The sequence below is a fragment of the Heterodontus francisci genome, chromosome 18 (assembly GCF_036365525.1).
Source record: "Heterodontus francisci isolate sHetFra1 chromosome 18, sHetFra1.hap1, whole genome shotgun sequence".
Lineage (NCBI taxonomy): Eukaryota > Metazoa > Chordata > Chondrichthyes > Heterodontiformes > Heterodontidae > Heterodontus > Heterodontus francisci.
In genome coordinates this window covers 40,871,593-40,888,875 of record NC_090388.1, presented here as the reverse complement: position 1 = coordinate 40,888,875, position 17,283 = coordinate 40,871,593, and the positions used below count along the sequence as shown (strand labels likewise).

The 17,283-nt window shown below is 41.3% G+C and overlaps 1 protein-coding gene across 4 annotated transcripts in view; it reads right to left on the bottom strand.

Annotated features, from left to right (window-relative positions):
- LOC137379568 (dedicator of cytokinesis protein 4-like) overlaps positions 1–17,283 on the bottom strand; it is a 545,491-nt gene that overhangs the window by 132,668 nt on the left and 395,540 nt on the right. For all 4 annotated transcript variants that reach the window (XM_068050580.1, XM_068050582.1, XM_068050581.1 and 1 more), the window contains exons 39-42: positions 11,260–11,401; positions 3,988–4,154; positions 3,614–3,700; positions 3,217–3,393 (exon numbers count right to left, since the gene is read on the bottom strand). In XM_068050580.1, the coding sequence (XP_067906681.1) occupies positions 3,217–3,393; positions 3,614–3,700; positions 3,988–4,154; positions 11,260–11,401 (573 nt within the window). The remainder of the gene's footprint in view (positions 1–3,216; positions 3,394–3,613; positions 3,701–3,987; positions 4,155–11,259; positions 11,402–17,283) is intronic.

Sequence of the window (17,283 nt, the reverse complement as noted above, 5' to 3'; positions counted from 1 at the left end):
GTTGTTGTTGTAATACAAGTAAGGATGACAGTATTAGTAAATATACCATTAGACGTTATGCTTTTGCTTTCAATTTCAAAGAACACTCAGCTATTGTCCTTGCGTAAATGAGTACAGGTGTAGTCAATTTACTGCGAATGCCCCATAATTGACACTTTGACAATACTTGTGCAATCCATCAAGCATGAGGAATGGTACCCAATTGCAATAAACAAAACCTGAGAAACTTAGACCATGAATAATTGCAACCAACTGATCCATTGGCTTTAGTACATTTCATGTCTGGTGATAAATGCAGGCATCTAGACAGTTGCAAAAGGGAGGAGCTCAAAGAAGATGATGAACTACTAACACATTGCCGATAAAATTGTAGAATGACCAGAATGCATAATGTATCTTTGCCATTTACCAAAACTGGTTTCAGGGAAAACATACAAAATCATAGGAACATGAAAAAACTTTTTCCTCGGCAAGTTTTGAAGGCCGGAAGGCCATCACTGGCAAATTATTCCACGTTTATATTTTTTTTTACTGTTTGACTTTGCTATTTACTCCCAAATTTATAAATTTTAAATTAGGTCACCTAGTGTTCTCTGGACTGCTGGTCAATCTGGTCTTGTTTGGGATTTTTGACTATTTTGCCACAGAAGGAGTTTTAGTATAATTTTATGTCATGTCAGGGGACAAGTAGCAAAATGGATATTTAGCTGGCTGCAAGATAGAAAGCAGAGTGTAGGAGTAAAGGGTAGCTATTCAGTGTGGCAGAAGGTAGAAAGCGGGGTACCCACAAGGATCAGTGCTGGGAGGACTGTTGTTCACAATTTACATCAACAATTTAGACTTTGGATTCAAAAATGCAATTCCTAAATTTGCAGATGACACCAAATTAGGCAGGGTTCAGAAGGATTGCAAAAAATTATAAGACGACATTAACAAACAGGCAGAATGGGCATTTAATTGGCAAATTAATTTCAACACTGACAAATGTGAGGAATTAAATTTTGGTAAGGAGGCCACATGTTACTTGGAAAATAAGAATCTAAATGGGGTAGAGGAGCAAAGGAATATGAGAGTACAAATACGCAATTCACTAAATAGCAACACAGGTTAGTCAGGCCATAAAAAAGGCAAACCAAGCATTTCGGGTTTATTTCTAGAAGGATAGAATTGAAAAGTAGAGACCTTATGCTAAACTTGTATTGAACCTTGGTCAGAATTCACTGGAGTACTGTGTATAATTCTGATCACCATGTTATAAAAAGGATATAGAGGCACTGGAGAGGGTGAAAAAATGATTTACAAGGATGATACCAGAAATGCAAGGTTATACCAATCAGGAAATGTGGATATGTTGGAAAAGCTGGGTCTATTCCCTTGGAGAAGAGAAGATTAAGAGGAAATTCAATACAGGTGTTCAAAATCATGAGGGGTCAAGACAGAGTAGACAGGGAGAAACTGTTCCCATTGGCAGAAGGATCCAGAACCAGAAGACACTGATTTAAGGTGATACGAGGAAAAATGTTTTTATACAGCGAGTGATTAGGATCTGGAATGCACTGCCTGGGAGTGTGGTGGAGGAAGATTCAATCGAGGCATTCAAAAGAGAGCTGGATAATTATCTGAAGAGAAAATATTTGCAGAGCTAGGGAGAAAAGGCTGGGAAGAGGGACTAGATGAGTTGCTCTTGCAGAGAGTCAGCATGGACACAACGGGCCAAACGGCCGCCTTCTGTGCTGTAACCATTCTTTGATTCTTTGAGGAAAGGACGAACTGGCTGGGTCTCTTTTCTCTTAAAGAGAAGGCTGCGGGATGACCTTCAAGAGGCATGTAATTTTTAATAGAATAGACAGTGATTCCATTTATGGGGAAGAGCAAAACTAGAGGCTGTCAATATATGATAGCCACCAAAAAATCAATTAGCAAATCAGAAGGAACATCTTTACCCAGCGAGTGACGAGAATGTGGATTTCATTAACTACAGGGAGTGGTTGAGGCACATAGGATAGATGCATTTAAGGGGAGGCTAGATAAGCATATATGAGAGAAGGGAATAGAGGGTTATGCTGAGAGTTAGATGAGGAAGTATAGGAGGAGGCTCGGTTGGACTGAATGGCCTGTTTCCATGTTGTATATTCTATGGAATTCTATGTACGTAATATTTGTGTGTGTTTTTTTAAGTTAAATGTTACTCTCAAGTTGTGGGGAAAGTGGGGTAACAATCTGGTCTATCATCATGTCCAATATTTGACCTGGGGTGGATTTTGCTTTAAGCTATGTCTTTCTGATCTGAACTCAAGCTCAGAACTTTACAAGTTAATTCACAAAGATGCAAACTCCTCCTAGCTGCTTTTAACATTTTAAAATGCTAGGGCGGCTGGAACAAAAAAAAGTGATTAATGTATTAAGATACCATTGAAATAGTTTTTCATAATGACCCTCGACAATAGGTGAGATGTGTTATCTTGCTAAATATTGCCTCAAACCCTTTGGGATAATTTTTTCTCTCCCCCACGGTGGGTTTGGAGGCGGGGAGAATATAAAATCAGGTGAGATGGTGGCGCGGCGTTCCCGCCACCATCAAAATTTAGTCCGGAGTGTGAAGGCCTGTGAATGGCTTTCCCGTCCCACCACTAATTGAGGCCCTTAACTGGGCAATTAATACCCAATTAAGGGCCTCTTCCCACTGCAGCCACAATTAGCGATGCGGTGGGTGGCCCTGTTGCTGGACGGGAAGCACGCCACGGAAAACCGTGCGGGCTGCTTCCCGGCTCTGGGGGTGGGGCGGGTGGCGGTCACTTGTTAAAAGGTTCTTCGTGCCACCCCCCTGCCCGTGTTGCCGACCCCCCCCCCCCCTCCCCACCAGAACTTTCCTGCCCTGACCTACCCAAGGCCTGGTTCCAGCGGCACTCCTTGGCCTCCAGTGGGTACACTTGCAGCAGCAGCCACCGTCACTGCGGTGGTGCTGCAGCTGCCGGCCTCTGATTGGCTGGCATCTCTGTGAGGGTGGGACCTCCAGCGCCAGGGTCTTTGATCCCGCAGAAGGCCCGCCACTGTCCACTTAAGTGCCCGATTGACATGAAATTTGGCGGGCCTTCTGCAGAGAAGGCAACATGGGGATCTCAGCATCAGTTTCCCCGGACGTCAAAACCACCGTTTCCAGGATAAAATTCCCCCATTTGAGTCTCTTACCCCCATTCCCACATCCCTCTATTTTACCTCTTGGTATCTGGCAAGTCCTCCATTAACTGCTGCATCAATGACACCGTTGAGACACATGGTCAGGGGATTTATATTCTGCATCTGTCTTGACTGACACTGGGTAATTAGGGTTCGCAGTTGTTGGTTCTTGTTCTCCAGTACCTCAATTGCGTTTTCAAGTGGACTCATTTCAATCTAGAAACACATTTCCCATGGAAGTCAGACTTCTTTTTAAAAAAAATTTAGAACAAGATATCAGAATATGTAGGGGAATTTTCTAGTAACTTTTGTTTCAGCCCATTTTATTATTTTATTTCGAAAAATGCTACAGTCTAAATTTAGCACAAAGATGATACATTTGTCTTGTCCAGCATTTTTACAGTCGAGAAATTTACAATAGGCTGCTTGAACTCACCACTTCCCGTCTATCCACTTCAAACCAACGGGAAATACCTGGTAAACTTTGAACCAATGTCAAAGTAGTCCGCTCAACCCACAGGCTCTAACAGAAAGGAGAGAGAGGGAGACAATTAAATGTTTTGAAATCAATGTTAAAACCCACTTAATTAAAACCCCTTAATATTAACAACTTTTACACCTTTCAGTCTTACCGTTTTCACGTCTGATAGACTGAAAATATAATGAAGTAATTATCCCTGAATTCAAGCTCAGATCTCAAAGGTAACAGGTCAGTGTCTGAAATCACCAAGTCTCATCAACATCAAGTTAGACTTAAAATAAATATTTAAATTTATTCTCATGGTACTCACATACAAGAAAAGTGCATACCTTGAACTCGTTTTCTTTGTCCTTGATTCCTTTGTGGAATGGTCTATCATATCTGAACCTCCAGATATTGTTGACCCGATAAAAACTCTTAATATGGTCAGGTATAGCTTCTTTCTGCAGTATCTCATGATTATCAGGGATGGGAATAACTGCATAAATCTGCAGATCTGTATATCAGCAGTTAAGAAAGTGACCAGAAGCTTAATAAGCTAATTAAAAATGCAGGATATAAAGCATTAAAAAAGATCCTGAGATGACGATCAGTTCTTTCAGAACTTAAATACAGAAACTAAACATTAGAGTTGAAATTAAAACAGGAAATGCTAGAAATATGTAGCCTATTTATTGGTGTCTGCAAGAAGAGTTAACATTCAGCTGTTGTGCTTTTGTTGGAACTGGAGATGAGAAAATATTAGTTGAAATTACATTCCAATGCTTGTTAAATATGCAACTTTTAAGCAAGTCCGGAAAGGAGAAAAGACCCTACAAACTGCACTTTAAAAAAGCTATGATGAGAAGATACTGTTGAACAAGGGGAAATTATTACATTAATCGTCATGGAGAGGTGGGGGAATACACAGACAGAAAAGACTGATTTTAGCTTTGAGCAAATGGGTGGGTTTTGATTGAATTAAAATCTTGTCCCAAAATTGCCAAAATGATAAATACAATTGTCAAGGTCCAAAGGGATAAAGAGAAGTGCCAGAAGCAGTTAAATAACATCAAAGGGAGAGTAGGAGACACCCGGCCACCATTGCAAGATAGTGTTGGCACAGCACTAAGCCTGAACTACACAGTGCTCCACTCAAAGTGTGCATGAGTCCGAGGTGAAAAAATGCACAGATGATGTGAAACTTTTATTTATACCTCTGAAACAGACTTCACACCCATTGGATCGTAGATTTGAGTTTTAGTTTGGATATTGGACATCTTTAAACTATACAAGTGAATGTCATTTTATGGCTCATGACACTGATGCTTACAGATTTTATCTTGGCTTATAAGAGAAATAAGATAAACATGACAAAGTGTTCTATTTGATTACAACAACCCAAAAATACTTCCACTTCCAGTTGGAGGTTCAGCCATATAGATTATCACTTCCACTTTTTTTTTTAAATTAAAAAATTGTCTGTTTACCCTGCATTTTGGAGAGCTACATCCAAATGAGTCAGGTGCCTTCTGTAGACTTAAGTCTCACTCATGAGACTAATATTTATTTATTTTGGTTTAAAAATGTAGCGTAGTTCGATACACCATTCTTTAAAACAACTGTAGCTCGTAATCATAGTTCTTTTAAATGGGTTTGCAATTTGGCTCATTTTGTGATAAAACTTTCCTCTTAACATTTTTGTCTTCAAAGGTTCAATGGTAGCACTTATCTCTGAGTCAAAGGTTCGTGGGTTCAAGTCCCACTCCAGAGACTTGATCACATAATCTAGGCTGACATTTCAATGCAGTACTGAGGGAGTGATTCTAGGCGCCACCATCCAACCCATGAACTGTATGTAGCCTGGTACGTGGGGAAGTAGTGTGTGTGGCTAAAAGTGGTAAATAAGTGTCCACAGCAGGGAGGTGGGATGTATTGAAGCAGCAATGTGGTGTAATTGAACTGATAAAGGGGAAGTGAATGTAGTGAAACCTGCAAGGTGGTCATTAAGACATGTCTAAACTATAACTAAGTTTGTAACTGACGTGCCTTGTGGGCTGGTTGCTTGGAGACCGGGGATCAGCGGAGTGAGGTAATGCCTTGTTATCAGACAAGGGCTGGAGAACAATGTGGTCAAAACTTGAGCGATAAGGCTACCAAAAATAACTAGATGTTAAAACCAGTGAAAGGTCGACCGACTGTGGCTGACGTAGCACACCCGCAGTGTTAACAACAGCTGACCAACCAATCACTGTACATTGGGTAGTCAGGTCTGGCCCATCCCGAGCTGATCACACAGGTAGCACGCATAAACCAGGGTATAAGAAAGTATGCTCTGAAGTGCTGGCTAGCTAGCTCAGGACTAAGTAGTCTGATCAACTACTTAGAGAATTGGAAGGGGAAGACTTCACTGCTCCGTTCCGACTCTCGGATAAAACTAAGTAACCTAGCTTGCGTGGATGTGAGAGTATAATCTCTGTTGAAGATAAGATTTGGAAATGCTGAATAAACGTGCTATGTGTGAACAATAATTTGGTAGTCTTGAGCAGTTGATACCCAGAGTAAACCTCTGGACCAGTCGTGGGGATAGACTATATGATGCACTGTCAGAGGTGCCAACTTTCGGATGCCCCACCTATCCCCTCAGCTGGACATAAAAGACATGGCAGTATTTTTAAAAGCCAACAACCTGGTGTCCTAATCAATATTTATCCCTCAACCGAGATCACTAAAACAAATGATCTGGTCGCAATCACATTGTTGTTAAGGACTTTGTTGTGCGCAAATTGGCTGCTGCATTTTCAACATTACAACAGTGACTAGGGGCTGAATTTTACAGACCCCCCCCCGATGTTAGGGTTTGTGGCGTGGTGGTGGGGAGGGGGGGGGGGGGGTAGAGGAGGAAAAAGTAAAATGCCTCCGGGAGAAGGCTGCCACAGGCTCCGATGCTGCCGGGAAGGCCTGGCCCAATATTGCCGGCAGTGGCAAGGCCTCATGGCGGCCCCCCGTCACTTGGCAACCGGACCACCATTTGCATAGTTAAATAAATGTAAATAAGTGCATTAATTAGACTTGCGTTCCCACCATCTGTCCCGGTGCGATCTTCCTGCTGCTGGCCAGCACTCACGCACCTTTGGATCTCCGTTTGGGGAAATGAGACGGAACACTGCTGGGGTGGGGGGGTTGGTGGAGGTAAGCTTCTCAGTGCGGGGGGGCAGAAATGGGATCAAAGTGACATCATTGGTATAGGGGATGGTGGAAATGGTTAAATGGTTTTCGGTTAAAGTTTATGCACTTGTGGGGGTGGGGGAGGTCAGGTGGACATGGTAAGTGTTTTGGAGGGCAGAAGGCAAGCAATTAATTTTATGGTTATGGGGGAGTGGGAGAGGGGCAAAATAAATGTATTTTTTTCTACTCACTGTTTCTTTAAATATTAAATTTAACAGTAGGGCTCAAAGCCCTTTAAAAGTTACGCCAGTGCCTGTGCACAGGCAGCAGAATGAAGAAGATTGTACAGTGGGACAAGGCCGTAAAAGAAGACAAAGATCATAAGTGTCATGTTTTGGGGGACCAGGAAGCAGTGTTCAGAAAAGTCATGGGACAGGATACATGTGACAGAATTTGGACAAGTTGTAGTTTACAAAGGTTGTCTGGAATGAAAATGTTTCAGTCTCTTACCATACTGGATTGAAATTTGTAGAAATTTCCTCCAATTGAAACACACTTAATTCATCAAAATGCAGCTAAAGTGAGTTACCAATATTCTGGGTTTTTCTGTTGACTCATGTCACACATCCTTGGGCGTCTCAAAGGTAAAATTGTCCTTGACCTTGTCTGCGGAACTCAGAAAAGTTTGGGAAATTGGACTGGGCTCCTATAACCAGCATTTAACGAGGTTCCAGTGCTGTGTGGTATCTCCAACATGTAGCTAACAAGTGCCACCAGTATATGATTCTCTATGATTAGTCTACAACACAAACTCAAAATGTAATAAAGGATTGGGCTAAATTGGTCAAGAGTGAAATTCAGACTCAAGATACTATCTCCTCCCCGATTTCCCAAATAAGGAACATTATGAGGAAAGAAAAATCTGATTTTTAAGATAGAATGATAAATATTTACTCATATTTATGAGCCCTTTTGGATCATGGTTGTCCAGTTTGCAATGCAGCCTTAACATCCTTAGAGTTGCAAGCTTCATCAATGGACATATTGGGCTGAAATTTATGGTGCTGCCACAAACAATGGCGGTCCGCACGTCGCAGAGCTGCCACAATATTCAGCGCGGTGGTTCATTTAAGTGGCTGGGGCGGACCGCCCACCCCGATGACGAGGAGGCGTCAGGCAGTCCGTCCCCAGCAATGGCGTCAGCTGCCTTTGTGCAGGCGCGGACGCCATCTTTAAAGGGCTTCGAGCTCTACCATGCAATTTACATATTTAAAGAGAAAGTGATGTCGAAAAATAAATTGATCCTGACCCTCTCCCACATCCCCCCCCTCCCGCACTGCAATAACCATAGATATAATTATCCGGTCTCTCCCCCCGGAAATACTTACCTTCTGCACCTGACCTCCCCTCCCCACAAAGTTCATCAACTTTAAATTTTACCCCTTCCCACCATCCCCTACACCAATGAAATGAGTCTGATGCTGCTCCCCCCGACTGCACTGAAAAGCTTGCCTGCTTCCCCCCTCACCATCAGTGTTCTGCCTCGGATCCCCCGTCACCGGCACCAATATCGTTCCGGGATGGACAGCGGGAGCGTAAATTTAATTAATTCCTTTATTTAAATTTATTGACATATGTTAATGACGCTCCCGTTGCCAAGCAGCGGGAGGGGGGGGCGCCACAAGGCTTCACCGCCGCTGGCAATATTGGGCTGGGCCTTCCTGTGCCGATGCCCGTAGTGGGCCTCTGCTGGAGGCATTTTCTGCCCCTCGCCCCCACCACGACCCCTGACATCTGGGGGATCTGTAAAATTCTCCCCGTTGAAAATCCTTACTCAAAATTTGCATTCTAACAAGATTAAAAGCATTCAAGCAAATAGTTCTAAAATCCATTTAGCCATTAATCCTTGAAGACAATAACAAAAGTAATTTTGAAAACATGTAATTTTCTGTCTCTGGTAAAAGTACCCTGAAACATGACAATATACTTCCTCAGGATTCAGCTGCAAGTGTCTGTCAACCTTTTTTAATCGACAAAAGCAAATGAAACTGGTTTATAACCACCAAAGATTAGCAGTGAGAAACTACAAGGAAAATACTTAGTGCAGCACTACAAAGGGCATTGCATACACCTTTGCTAATATATTAATAGTAGTTAGTCCACTTGCCTGACAAAACAAGCTACTAAACAAAAAATCACTGTGATGTGAACTATGATGCCATGATTAGTGACAAAAAAAATCTGTCATCACAAATAGGATTTGTGCTACTTTGAATAGGACACGACAATGCACTGAAAGTTGCATTTATGGGTTAGGGCCAATAAAAATCTGAAATTTATTAGAAAACAGAAAATATAGATGTTATTAAAACATGATTGGTATTGTTGCTTTTCCAGTACTATCATTCACTGCAGGAGAAATACTGTGGCAGTAATTTAGATTTCTCTGACTCATAAAGAAAGCCATTTTGTACATTAACTGATTAAATTTTTTGTATTTTACCATATTTCATGGAAGGTGGGGGTTGGGAGGGGTAATCACAAACTAAAATAAATCACTAACAATCTTATCTGCTCGAGATTTTATTTAAAGATGTGTTGTTCCAACAGGAAGTACCTGCCATCTGTTTTGTATTATTTTTACTGCTCGGATTGTGTTCTATCTTTAATCATTGCACTATGTAACGATACGCAGTTTAAGAACAGATCTAATCTACATTTTTCCACATCATTATTTGCTACTTTTCAGAAAATAGCACAGAACTCAGCATGTGATTAAATTAGAAAAACACCTTTTCAGCCTGAGAAGGTCAACTAATGAAATGCACTGCACATAAAAAATGTTTCTTTCTAAAATTCTTTACACAAGTTGTCAACTATTACATAAATTTGAAAAAGTTCAGAGGAATTGCAGTTTTATAGATAGTCTGATAAATTGTAGTTCATATACTTCCCTAAATTGATTACAAAAACTGTCCAGTTCAAACACTAATAGTTATGTATATTACAAAAATTTTTGCTGATATTATACCCCCATTATAACTGCATGCTTTCCAACTGAAATATATGACATGTCAGAATTTGTTATGCTTGAACAGGAACCTTGAGGTTATTGAAACATGAGACATAGCTTGTGCTTCAACATGCCATATTTCAGCCTAATCCAACTTCAACCGTTAGGATAGTGCTGTAATCATTGTAGTTTAACAAATGACACTGTCTCACTTTTAAATTGCTGTTAAGTTTAAGAATGTGGATTCTTTTTAAAAGCAAATTATTGGCCAATGTGACGATCCAATAAAAATGTTTCTTCTGGTAGAGTATCCCTTTGGAGACCAGATTGTGGTGAGTGAGGAAACTTTCTGATAACTCAAAACACCTGCTGTGGGTCTAATAAAGTAAGGTTATTGACACCATCACTGGAGATGGCTGCAAGATAGATTATGCCAGCTGTACAAAACTGCAGGGGAGATGAGAAGTAGAGAAATTGGGATATACTTTAAGAATTTTATTTCATCTACTGGAAGGATCCTTTCTAATTTTAGAGACCCATAACTTTTGTATGATATATATTGAACAACTATATGCAACAGTGCTGGGCTTTCAACAAAGAGATGTGAAGAAGATGAGTTATGTGGGTATTTGTCAAGACACCTGGTCCAGCAACTGACCTGCGGGCCTTTCCACATTGTTCATACACCCAAATATGCACCTGATGGTAGTGAATCAAACATCCAAATTGCCAGCATCTTCGGAAATGGATTGTCCTGGATGAGAAGACTAGTTTGGAGGTTGGGGATTAATTTTAGTTTGTGGGGACGGTGGAGGGGGATCTGGGGGTAGAGGAGGAAAATAACATTAAAAATACATAGAAAATAAAAACTAGGATGCAGTGCGTTACAAAACAGTAAGATAACAAGGATGTGACTGCAGAAATTTCTTGAACAAAGTTTAAGTGTGTATCAACTTCATCTTGACCTGGAAACGTTTTATGTCTCTGGAAAAAAAATCCAGTTTTAAATATATATGACAGCATATAAAGGTGGGTAGGAGTAGTTTTATGGACAATCTTTCTTGATTTTTTTTGTTGCAAGGAGTGGCTGAGATGACAGGTTTCTACAATCAAATCAAAATTCTAACTGAAGTGCAATCATTACAGGCACTTTAATTGCAGCAGTATTAACTTTTATTACTCATTTAAAGTTAGCAACATCCTCCATATTTAATGCAACAAAAAAAATTCTAAAGAAAAATATTCCATTAGTAAGAGAATTCCTATATTAATCTGTATACATTAGATATATTTTCTGATTCTTGTTCATCTATATAGACTTCACGATAATGACTAAGATGAAACCTATCTCCTTTCTACACTTAATAGGTTTAAAACAACTCATCAGCACAGGACCCCTTCTGTTTCACTTATGACCCATTCCAATCTGTTCTTAGGATACACTGTGCATCAGCCTGAAAAATGGTCTCTTCAGGCTGGTTGGCATGCTGCATAGCAATTGCATGTGGGAACTCATTCAACATTCGCTGTTGGAAGGCCTCCAATCGCTCATAATCATGTCCTCGACAGACAAACTCCTTGTTCTGTTGGAGGTGAAAAATGAGGAAGCAATTATCTGACAGACACTTAACACAGTACGACACAATCTAAGGGATATACGCATTTTGTCAGTGATGTGTGGCGACAGGCAGAGAGGTCCATGCTAAATGCTATAGGAATTTCAAAAAGGAAGAGGGGGGGGGGGGGGTGGGTGTCCCTCTGTGTGACTGTGGAAACTGCATATACAATTCTAAAACTATTTAATAATTCAGATTTAGCAACAGATAACGCACCAATAAATATCTTCAATCGTCTGCAAGCAAAGGAGGAAAATCCCTGAAATGTCTGCCAGTCTTCTGATGTACCAAGTGATAGAGTGTTGATTATACCTGCAGCTTAAGTAATAACAAGCTTGTGCTCCACTGAACCTCAATGTAACTTCATGTCATGGGTTTTTTACAGGGCTATTTTTGAGCAATCAACTTTTCTGAAGCAGTGTCAGCTTTTGCTAGTTTTCCAGGCTAGTATATATAGTTGAATGCTGCAAGAAACATACATTCTGCAGATCACATTTCAATGCAGCATGCCATATTGCTAGCTTAGAAAACCGGATAGCCTTCAGATATCGTGGAAGATTGAGTTGCTCAAAGCGTAACCCAAATTAAGCTAGAATAAAATAGAGTAGAGGGTAGGCAGCGGCAATAAAGCAGATGAGCTGACATGCTGAGACAAGGCAGCACATGTTGCTCCCACTGTCACTCTCATGGAGTTGGGACTCAGCATTTCACTCATCTGCAGGAGTGCAAACTGCAGAAGGTGCTTGATGCCTTTAAAGCTACAACATATGTTCCAATCATCTGTGATTCCAAGGCAGAGCAAAGGTTTGAGCTCATTCTCCAAGGTAGACTGAAGGATGCTGGTGCTTTGAGAGATAACAATGCACAGGCTGGAAGTAAAGTTATTTGCACTTTCATCTTTGGCAGGCCTTCCAATACCTGATATAACTGCTTGTGTAAAAGAAGCAGTTTTCTTCTCATTTCTGGACCCCTAAAATCTTTACCTCTGTCCTCCTCAGCAAAGCTATGAAAGGGCCTCACCCTCTGGTAAGGTGTCTCTTGAATTGTCTCTGCTACTGCTGTATAGTGCTGGGTGTACATCATGTACCTATCCCTCTGCCTCATATCTTCACCCAGCCTGGGTGTCAAAGTTTATGCTGGCGTTTTGGAGTGATGGAGTGTGTGGCAATGCCTCCTCAAAAGGAATCGATTCCTCTGAGGTGTCTTCAAGCACTGTGGCTGTTGAGAAGGGCTTACAGAAAAAAACATGACTTTGGATGGCACAGACAAGCTGGATAGTATCAGATGACATGTATCACAATTCAGCTTCATCGTGCATTTCTCAGAGGTTCATGAAGGAATTTTAATGATAATTGGGGTCCCTATTCATAGCAACTCCAGCCTTGAAATCTCCTGTCCTGATAGCTCTTGCAGGCCCACTGATCTCGAGGACTTGCTACTCCAGCTCCAACAGCACCATGAGGTGGGGTGGTCCTCACACAGTCTTCGTTCTCTCCCTGTTGATGTACGCTGTCTTGTCCTGCAGAGAGAGAGGGTGAGGGTTAGTGAGTGTCTCACACAAATACACAAAGCTGGCACAGACACAATGGGCCAAATGGCTGTATCGTTCTATGAAAGGAGTGCAAATGTGTTGGGCTTCAGCTTGTTCTGCAGATGCTGAGGGAGAAGGAACAAGAGGCAATCAGGATAGAGAGAGACGCTTAATTGAAAGCAGGTCTATGGAGTGTGGTGAGGAAGGAGCCATGAGAGGGCAGTACGTGTGCAAAGGCTAGCAAGTGAGAAGATAATGGTGCTCATGAGTTCTGTGAAAGGAGCAAGATACAGGTGCCTGAATACTTGCAGTGAGAATGAGTGTTTGTAGTAAGAATGAGAAGTAGTATAGTGTGGACTTGTGAATAACTGTTGAAGGATTTGATGAAAGGAATTGGTGGGGTGACGGTTGGGGATAGGCTGTTGTGATAAGGAGGGCTGAGGAACTATACTCACCCTTGCTACTCTTGAGGTAACTGAAGTGCTTCCTCCAGTGTAGACAGGTCTTGGCAGTGATGCTTCTGGAGCTGACAACCTCAACAGTCTCTCACCATGCCAGACGGACTTGGTGTTTCAGGATCCTCCAGGTACTGGCTGGAAACAGAACATCTCTCCTCACTCTGGTGGACCTTCATGGAGGCCACAGAGAACCTGGGAGCTCACCTGCAACTAAACTTTCAGCAGTTTCTTGCTCCACCATTCCAACAGTGAAGTCTTGCAGAAGGGATCATCACCTTGCTTTAAGTAGCGCACTCCTGCTTTAAATAGGCTACTTTATGAATTGCAGTCTGAAAGTGGGTCAGTGAGCTGAGTGGGTATCCCACTGGTGAGGTTGTAATAAGGCCTGGGAGTTAAAAAAAAAAAAAAAATACCCCAAGCCAGTTTATGGCTGCAGTAGGTACATTTTGAACTGACAGCAAAACCCACCTGCTAAAAACTGGCTAGGGACCTATAAATCTAATGCTCCAGTGCAGCCACTACTGTAAATTCCATGCTTCACAGTTTTCCATATATGTGGAAGAGTACTCCGCTTTGTAGAAAATGCTTCCTGAAGCAGTAAGTGATATTTAAGTACTAATACTGGAGTGTGGTACAACTGCATTAGGATCATGATTGCAGAAGGATTAACAAAGATAATCTGCAGACTGGTTCAAATAATAGGGTTACTAGATTAAAAAATAAGATCTCAAGAATAAAGGGTTAAAAACCTAAGAAATGTTCCATGAAACATATGGAAGCAAATAGTATAAATGGATCCATGAGGCATTTTGGAGAGAATAAAATGAGGAATATGGTCAGAAGGGTTAATTAAAAGAGAATCTGCAATGTTTGGTCTAATAAATTAAGTTTGTCCTTCTACAAGCCAAGTTCCTGATCTATAGGGAGATGACAGGCAAAGCCAAGTGCTTCTCTATATGGAGGAGAGGAAATTGGACAGTCACACCAGAAGTCTCTTGTGCTAGTAGTTTTAGAGCAGCATTGACAAAGGTCTAGGAAAAAGTCATCCTATCATCCCTCATGCTCAAAAACACAACAAAGTGAAAACTCAGGAAATATCATTTTTATTAAAATCCTATATATTGTCTTTTCTTTTGAGTGATCAGTGATGAGAACTACCAACTCCATAGTGCTCTGACTATGGTGGCATGCAATAAATATGTGAATTCAGAATTCAAAATGGATTTACAACTATAAGAATAACAGTGGCATTGGCATAAGGGGTCAACACAAATGTGCTCTAAATTAATCATAATTAGTGTGGGTTTTAATAATCCACCCACAACCTCATACACAAGTAGGCTTTTATGTTTTAAGACAATGGGGGTGTAGCAAAACGCTGAGCAACGTAATGATTGTGAGGGACAAATCATAAAATATGTATGTATATATACACACACACTTTATATGTATGTATGTATGTAAGAAATAGTTTTCATTATATTCAATCATTTTGCTCATTAAAATTTTCTGGCATTTTCCCAAAAAAAACAGCCCCAGTGGTTAAGATTTCTGGTTTGCAAACCAACAAAAATGTAGGAGGATCATGACCAATTACCCATTATATAAAGCACTATCACTTCATTGTATCCCTCTTTCATAATTTTTTTAAAGAATAAACCTTTTTAATTGGTCTAAATAAAGGAAAATTATCTTTTTTGCTTTTAGATTCTAATCTTCCTGTGCCATGCATCATTTCCTCAGTCAAGAGATGGCCTGCTGCCTGATCAATGTTCAATGCTGCTCTCCTAGCGGCTGTTAGAACATACTGCCAGGTTGACTAGGCGTCGAAACTCTATGTCTAATTACTTTATATAGACAATCATCCACTTCTTCTGGATTGTTTCATTATTGGGGAGAAAATGCTTTGCTTTCTCCCCTTTTTTGGATGTCCGCATATCACATGCCATCCGCAGCTGGGAAGCCGAGGGGTCGATTTGCTCCCAGGCTTTTGCCAACGCTTTCAATTCCTGAGGCAGATGTGCCTTGCTCTCCTTTTGGTATTTTTCCACAGTGAAACAGTTGAGATCCAGAGCTCGTCACATGGAAGATGAAGGATGCAAACCCATATCTGAATATTTGTAGCAGCTTCAAACCACTGTATTTCTCAGAATTCTTAGTTAAAGTTTTAAAGAAAGAAGAAAAAAAGTGTGTCATTCATTGTGTTGTGTATTTCTAAGGCTATCCTTCCTTTGTGCAAACAATGGGGTAGATTTTGATCTTTGGGCAATCGACAGCAGAATGATGAGGCAATGCTTCATACATTCGGCCAAATGCTCTTTCAGTGGTGTCATTTTGGGGCTCTGGCCTTATGAAAATCTGGGCCTGAGCTACCGCAAGCAAGGTAAATTCTATGGAGCAGGGTGGACAGTGTGATCAATGTACCTGCTAAGCTGCTCAGGTGCCTGGCCGCACAGCAGCCTGGAAGGTGCTGCACAGAGGCCCTAGAGGAGTATAGAAAGTGTAGGGGGGGTACTTAAAAAAGTAATTAGGAGAGCGAAGAGGGGCATGAAAAAACATTGGCGGACAAGATAAAGGAAAATCCCAAGGCATTTTATAAGTATATAAAGGGCAAGAGGATAACCAAGGAAAGAATAGGGCCTATTAAGGACCAAAGTGGCAATCTGTGTGTGGAGCCAGAGGACGTAGGTGAGGTTTTGAATGATTACTTTTCATCGGTGTTCACTATGGAGAAGACCGATGCAGGTGTAGAGATCAGGGAGGGGGATTGTGATTTACTTGAACAAATTAGCATTGAAAGGGAGGAAGTATTAGCTGTTTTTAGCAGGATTAAATTGATAAATCCCCAGGTCCAGATGAGATGTATCCCAGGCTGTTATGTGAGGCAAGGGAGGAGATTGCAGCGGCTCTGACACAAATTTTCAAATCCTTTCTGGCCACAGGTAAAGTGCCAGAGAACTGGAGGACAGCGAATGTGGTACCATTATTCAAGAAGGGTAGTAGGGATAAACCAGGTAATTACAGGCCAGTGAGTCTAACATCAGTGGTAGGGAAACTATTGCAAAAATTTCTGCGTGACAGGATTAATCTCCACTTGTAGAGGCAGGGATTAATCAAGGATAGTCAACATGGCTTTGTCAGGGGGAGATCATGTCTAACAAATTTGATTGAATTTTGAGAGGAGGTGACTAGGTGTGTAGATGAGGGTAAAGCAGTTGATGTAGTCTATATGGACTTCAGTAAGGCTTTTGACAAGGTCCCGCATGGGAGATTGGTTAAGAAGGTAAGAGCCCATGGGATCCAAGGCAATTTGGCAAATTAGATCCAAAATTGGCTTAGTGGCAGGATGCAGAGGACGATGGTTGTTTTTGTGATTGGAAGCCTGTGACCAGTGATGTACCATAGGGATCTGTGCTGGGACCCTTGCTGTTTGGTAGTGTACATTAATAATTTAGACATGAATATAGGAGATATGATCAGTAAGTTCGCAGATGACACGAAAATTGGTGGTGTCGTAAACAGTGAGGAGGAAAGCCTTAGATTACAGGATGATATAGATGGGCTGGTAAGATAGGCAGAACAGTGGCAAATGGAATTTAATACCGAGAAGTGTGACATAATGCATTTTGGGAGGACTAACAAGGCAAGGAATATACAATAGATGGTAGGACCCTAGGAAGTACAGAGGGTCAGAGGGACCTTGGTGTACTGGTCCATAGATCACTGAAGGCAGCAGCACAGGTAGATAAGGTGGTTAGGAAGGCATATGGGATACTTGCCTTTATTAGATGAGGCACAGCATATAAGAGCAGGGAGGTTATGATGGAGCTGTATAAAATGCTAGTTAAGCCACAGCTGGA